General features: G+C 39.9%; 1 protein-coding gene across 1 annotated transcript; it reads right to left on the minus strand.

Moving 5' to 3' along the window:
- Window positions 1-689: 689 nt before the first annotated feature.
- Window positions 690-7,415, minus strand: LOC100488006 (zinc finger protein 239-like). The gene is made up of 3 exons (XM_002937406.5): window positions 7,334-7,415; window positions 5,216-5,281; window positions 690-2,919 (listed from the first exon to the last, which is right to left on the minus strand). The coding sequence occupies exons 2-3, from the start codon at window positions 5,268-5,270 to the stop codon at window positions 1,823-1,825; spliced, it is 1,152 nt and encodes a 383-aa protein (XP_002937452.2). The 5' UTR covers window positions 5,271-5,281; window positions 7,334-7,415; the 3' UTR covers window positions 690-1,822.
- Window positions 7,416-9,304: the final 1,889 nt, after the last annotated feature.

Raw genomic sequence — 9,304 nt, forward strand, 5'->3', positions numbered from 1 at the left:
CAGTACCTTGTACTTGATCCCAACTAAGATATAATTACCCCTTATTGGGGGCAGAACAGTCCTATTGGGTTTATTTCATGGTTAAATGATTCCCTTTTCTCTGTAATAATAAAACAGTACCTTGTACTTGATCCCAACTAAGATATAATTACCCCTTATTGGGGGCAGAACAGTCCTATTGGGTTTATTTCATGGTTAAATGATTCCCTTTTCTCTGTAATAATAAAACAGTACCTGTACCTGATCCCAACTAAGATATAATTACCCCTTATTGGGGGCAGAACAGTCCTATTGGGTTTATTTAATGGTTAAATGATTCCCTTTTCTCTGTAATAATAAAACAGTACCTGTACTTGATCCCAACTAAGATATAATTACCCCTTATTGGGGGCAGAACAGCCCTATTGGGTTTATTTAATGGTTAAATGATTCCCTTTTCTCTGTAATAATAAAACAGTACCTGTACCTGATCCCAACTAAGATGTAATTAATCCTTATTGGAGGCAAAACAAGCTGTGGCACTGAAGATAACTACAGTGTACATGTGAAAGTGGAATATAGAACAAAAAGATTCAAATGAACTGAATAATAATTATCTGACAGAGATATCCTTTTTAGCACAAAACTGGCTAATACTGATTTTCAGTTTGTGAAAATATGTATTAAGTCAGATTTAAAACAACAAAACATACAAACTGACTGAAATGTTTTTATTGAAATGATGCTGAAAGAAGAGGGAAAGTCTAATAACATCTATATCTGTTTGGCATAATATAATTACTAACATATGCCCACAGAGCTGCTCTGCGCTCATTGACTTTGCTGCAATCTTCCAGTTTCTGGTGCTGGCAAAGAAACCTTTCCTTCTCCTCTAAAGCAAAATATGAAGTGTTTTTCATGGCTCATTCAGACAAGCCTGGTACAAACCAGACACACAGTATAACTAATAATCATACCAGAACATCCGAGGGAGTATCAGTTGTTCCTTATATCCTATAGAGCAATGGATATTTTTGCCCTGGATTAAGTGCATTCTCAGATTGGAATGTTTACTGATGTAACTTCAAGTAACTAAAAACAAACACATACACAGTAGCTTATTGTAAACATGTGTTCATTACATTTTTCTAGCTTTTCTTAAACCCACACTTTTTGTCCACAAAACCACAGATAGCTCTTCTCATCAGCTGTCAGGAGAAAATAAACATCTTTACATGGCCTCCAACTGTACTCCAAGCTTGGTCTCCTTCTGCACATTGAGTCCTTCAAAAGGAACCCAGCCCAAGGTTGGGAGCCTCTACTTTAAAGATGTGCTGTAAAATTTAGTTAAGTGCACTGATGTATTGTGTGTTTATTTATACAACTTTTATTTCACTGAGATCAAGACTCCATTCTGGGACTGATGACTGAAGCATCATGCAGAGATGTAGCCTAGTTTACTCAACTAAAGGTGCCCATACACTTTAAGATTCGCTTGCTTGGCGAGATCGCCAAGTGAGCGGATCTTCACCCGATATCCCAACTACAGGTGGGCGACCATATAAAAGAGCTTTTGTAGTAATCTCTAGGAATCCATGTTCCACACTGGTTGGGAGGGTCTTAATTTCCAATAAACATAAAAAAGCCCTAATTCTTATTTTGGGTTTAGTAGTCACATTTTGTGAAAGAATTCCTAATGTTGGCTCATTTCTTTGGTCATACCGGTAAATATTAAACAGTTTAACAAACACCAGTTACTCTTGCTTAGCTTATTGAATTTATAAGTGCTTTCAGCGTAGGACCTCAACAATTTTCTGTAGCTTCTTACAGTATACAAACAGTTTTAAAGGCAGTCTTCACTTAGGCCTTTTGTTTTCTCCATTTTTTTTGTATGTATTTTTTGATGTGTAACAACGTGCCCCTTGCGAGTGAAGGTTTTGCCACATATAGGGCACGGATAAGGTCTCTCTCCAGTGTGAGTTGTCTGGTGCCTGACCAGATATGAGTTATTTGTGAAGCTCTTACCACATTGACCACATGAAAATGGTCTTTCTCCCGTGTGTGACCTCTGGTGCACATTAAGGTTGGAGATACAAGTGAAACCTTTCCCACATATAGTACACATATAGGCCCATTCTCCTGTGTGGGTGGCCTGATGTTTAAGGAGCCGTGAGTTATCAAAAAAGCTTTTCCCACACTCAGCACAAGTATATGGCTTCTCTCCTGTGTGAGTCCTGGTGTGCGTCACAAGAGCAGAGCTGCACGAAAACGTTTTACCACACTGTTTGCACTCGTACGGCTTTTCTCCTGTGTGAGTCCTGTTATGTAAAAAGAGAGAAGAGTTACTGGTGAAGCTTTTGCCACATTCCCAGCAAATATATGGCCTCTCCCCTGTATGGATTCGCTTATGTGTCGTTAGTGTGGCGCTACTAGTAAACCTCTTGCCACAGTCTGGGCAGGGGTAAGGTCTTTCCCCCGTGTGGATCCGCTCGTGTATCACAAGAGAGCACTTTCTGGCAAAACATTTGCCACACATGCCACACTCAAATGGTTTCTCCCCAGTGTGCGATCGCCGATGGATAATAAGGTGTGAGACATAACTGAAGCTCCTGCCACAGTCAATACAAACACATCTTTTCTGCACTCCAAAATCCATTTTACTTTCCGATTCATCCAAAGAGTTCTCACTGCTTTCGCTGCCTTTATGTATATTTTCCCAGGTAGCTTTGTTGATACGAAACTTGGCTCTGTTTCCTGGGTTTTCAATGAAATACTCTTTAATTTCAGCTTCTTGTTGATCAAATCCACCAGCAACCATGAGGTTTGCCCCTGTACAGGATTTTCCAGGGGAGGGATCTCTCAGTTTGTTCCCAATATCAGTGTTTTCTTCTGTTTTTATCCCTCTCTTTGTCTCACCTTCCTTCACAATGATGCAGTCACCTGAATAATTAAGCAGGATGGTTTAGTCTATGAATGACAGAAAAGTAAGGCATTTCTTGCACCCTATATTAAACAATACAGTGATAAAGATAGTATGAAGAATGTGGGTTACATAGATGACCATCCAAATCAGCTTGTAATAAAGCATAAAGTCAAATAACCACTTAATATTGGAAGTATTATGATTGCACATTTGTAAGACTGAAGCAAACCCTTACGCAAGGGAATAGAATTAGTTCTGACACTCTAATGTAAGTCACATATATAAAGCAGCTTCATAACACAACCCTAACACTGCCATCTAGTGTATGATTGTCAAAAGTATCTGTGAATGGGGACCTGTCATCCACACATAAAAAGCTGTATGATAAAAGTCCTTTTCAGAATAAACACGAAACCCCATTTTTTTAACACATCCATAGCTGTTATAAAGGTATTGACAAATCTCAGCTGTCAATCATAGAAGGAAATTACTTTCACTATTCATTTTGCACTTCCTAGTGGTCACTGCATTCATTACATAAATTTTTAGCGTGACTAAGAATTTTTTTCCAATAGTACTTTGTAAACCTGATAAGCTCTCCATGTTCCAAGATTCCTTCAAAGACCGTTTTTTTTATTAAACAAAAAAGCTGCATTAAATGTGAAAAGTGAGACCTGAGCTTCCTATTTTTATCCATTTTATTTTAATCTGACCTAAAGAATGGTTACATATTATAGGACGGGGGGGGGGGGGGGGGGCGTAACAGAGTGGACTAGCACCATATATGTGATATCAGAATTCCAGACAATAGGGCTCATTTATAAAGAATGGGCAAATTTGCACCTGGGCAGTAACCCAGGGAAACCACTCTTTATAAATAAGCCCCATTGATGTCATTAGTGTCTCTTTCACTTAATGCAAAGCATTTGCATCCAAGGGCAAAACTTACTCAGGAAACCTTGGAATTATCACTGGGCCCAAGCTGGGTTCTGGGTTCCATTCCTGCAATTTATTTTTTGCAAGCTGCATGTGTGCATTGGCACTCAAAACAAATTGCCAATATTAGACCTCTATTATGGATAGAAAATCTTACTCCCCCGGGAGTCAATAATTACTTAATGGGGCTCGGCTCAACTTTGAAAAAGAGTAAGGAGTGGCTTGAGAAGCAAGTATCTTAAATATTCAAGCTCATAAATGATCCCTATATAAACTAGTGATACAGCGGCACCTACTTATAAGATGCCAAACAGCTTACTAATGTATACATAATATCTAAAGCATAAGTAATATATTTGTAGCAGTGTTTTTATGCCTCAACATTTATAGAAACGTTCATCTCTTATTATAAATAATAGCTGAGAAAAGTTTATATGATTTAACACAGAGAAATGCTAAGGGTGTAACTGGTTGCACTGGTATATGTTCATTATGCTATGGTAAAGTGGCTTTTCCTTGACAAAGTGCTAGGCCAACATCTATAGACAGTGTCAATAATAGCCAGCAATAAACTGTACTGTAACAAGTATACAGTATCATTGCATTTTTAGGCTATGGCACTCAGGGCATGTTGCCTGGTACTGCCATACTGCAAAAATACCGAGGCAGTCAGCAATGAAAATTCTGAGGCTCAGACTCAGGAACAGTTCAGTGTCAAAATAAAACTGGGTAAAATAGACAGACTGCACAAAATAAAAAATGTTTTCAATATAGTTAGTTAGGCAAAAATGTATAAAGGCTGGAGTGGGCAGATGACTAACATAATAGCCAGAACTCTACTTAGCTCTATAACCTCTAAGAAGAGGTTAGTTAGTTAGTTAGTTAGTTGGTGACTTTAGGGGGGCCACAACTGTTCAGTTAGTCTGTGAGCATGCAGGTCAGATTCAATAGCAAACTAACTAAACAGTTATCTGCCATATGGCCCCTCTCAAGTCACTGGTTACTTGCTGCGAACAGCTTAGAGAGCTGTAAAAGAGGAAGTAGTGGTATGGCTATTATGTTAGACATCTGTTAACTTCAGCCTTTATAGATTTTGCCTAACTAACTATATTACAAATATTTTTTATTTTGCACATTCTATATTACCCAATTTCATTTTTAAACTGAACTGCTCCTTTAATGTTGTTTAATGGAAAGGCCCCTCATTTATGCCAACTGAGTGGTGACAGATGAACCATTTTTAGATTGCGCAGAAGTCCTTCTGTCACACATTAGGAGCAGTGACAAGCTGGCGGGGGATCTTACGAACACCACTGTCTGCCCCATGTGCCATAAGCCTAAAAATGCCAAAGAAATACATCAGTAATGCTAACATACCATCTTTGTCTTCCTCATCGATTTGCTCATCATCTTCAGCCTTCATAAAACTCATACTGCTGGCACCTAGCACAGTAAGAGCAAGGCATAGATTAGAATTGGGGTACAAGCGTAAGCATGCTGATGGGGTTTTAATGGTCTATTTCACTCGCTCATGGGCATAGCTTTGTCATGGCATCAAAAGTAGCATGTTGTAAACAAATAGCATCTGGGGGGGTGCCAAACAACTTGGCAACCCCAAGTCATTCTGCCTTTTCTCCTCTTTTAATTGTGTAACTGTGCATGTATATATGGATATTATTATTTATACATTTATTTGTACTTGCAAACAACATGTTTATCCAGTGGCGCAATTTGCCTGGCACCACCAACCATGCCCACCTCTTCTATGTGCACTCCCTATCCCACTTACCTGCAAAACTAACAAAAATGCCAGTGCCAGGTGGAACCATACAGCAGACCATGCAACCTCCCCATGGTAGAACATACAGGTACAGGTATAGGACCCCTTATCCAGAAACCTATTATGCAGAAAGTGCCAAATCACAGGAAGGTCATCTCCCATAGACTCCATTTTAATCAAATAATTCACATTTTTTAAAATTTCCTTTTTCTCTGTAATAATAAAACAGTACCTTGTACTTGATCCCAACTAAGATATAATTACCCCTTATTGGGGCAGAACAGCCCTATTGGGTTTATTTCATGGTTAAATGATTCCCTTTTCTCTGTAATAATAAAACAGTACCTGTACTTGATCCCAACTAAGATATAATTACCCCTTATTGGGGGCAGAACAGCCCTATTGGGTTTATTTCATGGTTAAATGATTCCCTTTTCTCTGTAATAATAAAACAGTACCTGTACTTGATCCCAACTGAGATATAATTACCCCTTATTGGGGGCAGAACAGCCCTATTGGGTTTATTTCATGGTTAAATGATTCCCTTTTCTCTGTAATAATGAAACAGTACCTGTACTTGATCCCAACTAAGATATAATTACCCCTTATTGGGGGCAGAACAGCCCTATTGGGTTTATTTCATGGTTAAATGATTCCCTTTTCTCTGTAATAATAAAACAGTACCTGTACTTGATCCCAACTAAGATATAATTAATCCTTATTGGATGCAAATCAATGCTATTGGGTTTATTTAATGTTTAAATTATTTTTAGTAGACTTAAGGTAGGAGATCTGAATTACAGAAAGACCCCTTATTCGGAAAACCCCAGGTCCCGCGCATTCTGGATAATGGGTCCCATACCTGTACAATTATATTCAAGATTAAGTGAAAAGTATTCATAGATACAAGACAAAACCTGCACCACACAGTTTATGCTAGAAATACCTCAGTGAAGCCTTTTTATTACGTACACTGTGCACTGGCAACAATGGCAAAACATGCAGGTATAAGATCCCTTACCCGGAAACCTGTTATCCAGAAAGTTCAATTACAGAAAGGCCATCTCCGATTGTAAGCAAATCATTTTTATTGTATTAATAAAACAGTAGCTTTAACTTGAGGATATTTAAGCTGCATGAATCTATATTGGTGGCAAAACAAATAATTAGGTTCAAATTAGTTTTTGCAGATGGAGATCCATATTACAGAATGATCCTGTATTCAGAAAACCAGGTCCTACGAATTCTGAATAACAGGTCCCATACCTGTATTAACTTTGAGCAAAGGCAAATATTTGCACAGACTTCCTGCACAAATAATGGATGGCATTGAGCATATTTTTTCTTTTAACTAAGTTAAAAGAATATGTTTTATTTAGATTATTTGCCTTTCTGTCTATCTCTTCAGCATTATATTTAAAATAGTATCTTGGTTACTGATAACAGCCATCATCCTGAGACTAAATTGGAGTTATTTAGAATTCTGTTCAGGTCCTCTGTTAGTTTCCAGCCTGGAATTCGAACAATGTCCTTGTTGCTAGGGTAGGTGGGACTCTAGCAACCAAATAACAGTTTCTGCAAACAAAGAAGATAAAGAAAATTTGCAAACTGTTTAGTAGGGATATATTGTGTCATCCTCCTTTTCTTGTGTTATATAGCCCTTCCTTTGAATGTATAGTGCCCCAGAATAAAAATGGTTTAAATTAGGTTTTTACCTCTTAAAAATGTAATTATATTGGAGCTGCAGACAGATCTCCTCTGCCCGGTGTCTGGGCTGAAATGAGGGATGGGCGTGTTCTTTCATTCTCCCACAGGAAGTGGTAATAACTGTGAGTGACAAGCAGCACTGTGCAATAGCAGCCCAAGCCCTGCATAAGTCCCACCCCTCCTTCTCAGCAGTAGCAGTGACTGTGTGTGTCTCTCTCACTCTGCTCCTCACTGTGTCACATTGTTCTGCTTGTGAAGCTGCAGCGCTTCCCCCCCCCCACCAGACTGTGAAGTTTTATAGTGTCCCTATTATTGTCTCTCATATTTAATTACCAATAGTTTTATTGTCATGTCTTCTATGTGTAACAGGTACTGTGCGACATGCCCCACTTTACATACAGTAAAACTGTGTGTGGCCCTCTTGCTGTCAAATAATCACAACCCTATTCAGCTTTATACTGAGCAATTCAGTGATTCAGTATCGCAACTAGATGTTACTTGTCCCCCACAGCAAATTCAGTTTGGGGTCCCCAAAGTCGACCTATTCTACCAGGATATATTGGAATTGTTCTCTAATTAGGGCCTTACTGGGCCCCCTACACATCTAGGGCCCCCCTGCAACCGCAGGGTCTGCTTACTCTATAGTTATGCCCCTGCTGGGATTTATTCACAGGCACCTTGCCGTAAGTGCCCACAGGTACAGGGGGGCACTGCTGCATGGGTGGGCCAAGCACCCTGCACCTACGCTATCACATTGCCTCCCCCCCCGTGTGTTTTGGCGCACAGGGGGTTGCGATGCAAAGCGATAGTTCATTGCCCCCCACCGCGTAATGACAAGTGGCAGGGGCAATGAAAACGGAGCACAGACTAGGGGTAGGCAAGAAAGGGTCCTGCCTGCCCCCCCCCAATCGTTGCACCATAGGCAGCTGCCTCTTCTGCCTACCCCTAGTTCCAGCCCTGCACTGCTATGTCTGTCATTAAATTTAGGGGGGGGGGTTCTGTCATAAGATCCATAGTGTCATGAAATGCTTTGGAGGCACAACTGTGTGATATGAAATGCAGAGCCACATTTACATATGGTGTGGCCCTAGGCCGCTCGCTTCACCACCCCTGTGCACTCACACCCTTGCACACTCACTCCTCCCACACTCGCACTCCACCACACCTCCTCCCTTACTGATTGGCTGCACAGGGGACTGGGCAGGCAGGAGATTCAAACAGGTATCATAAAATGCTTGGAGACACAAACGTATGCCATGAAATGTTGGGGACCATATATAAACAGGCTAAAAACCATTTTGAATTTTAAATGTGTGCACCTTATTTTCTTGTCTAAATGGACACCATGCCAGGTGTCTAGGGAATGGTATCAGCATTGTAAGGTAGCATTCATTCTTGTGCCACAAATGTCTGTCAATTTAGGGGTCACTCCAACCATGTTGTGGCAGGTTCAGAACAGAGCAATCATCAGGACAGCAAAAGTTTATTTTAAAAAAATGGAATTCAGCGTGCAGCAGTAGATGACAAACAAAAGCCGTTTTCTATACACAATACCAGTTTAGATTTACAGCCCACTTCTTAGGCAGCAATGTGCACAGGCTCACTGAGCTCTTGATTAGCCCCTAAGGCTAAATAGGCCCCACCAGCCAGTCTGTAGCACTATACTCTGCTGTATACCTCCCCTGTTTGTAGAAGGCAATGGCTTCCACTGTTCTAGCCTACCCTCCAAACCTTGTTGGGAAAGATAATCAACGTTCTGCTTTGCTTTCCTAGGCCTGTAAACTACACAAATCCAAATTATCCATAAACACAAATCCAAATTATCCATATTTGATAAATAGGGCTCTAAGTAAAAATCATATCAGTAAAGGCTTAAAGATTTTAACACGTAGAGCTTAGAAGAGAGATATAAGAGACCTTAGAGCCTGAAACGGTGTAAAATAACAGCATCAAATCCAGAATTCAGTAAAATAAAACAC

This window comes from Xenopus tropicalis, chromosome 8 (assembly GCF_000004195.4).
Source record: "Xenopus tropicalis strain Nigerian chromosome 8, UCB_Xtro_10.0, whole genome shotgun sequence".
NCBI classification, from domain to species: Eukaryota; Metazoa; Chordata; class Amphibia; order Anura; family Pipidae; genus Xenopus; species Xenopus tropicalis.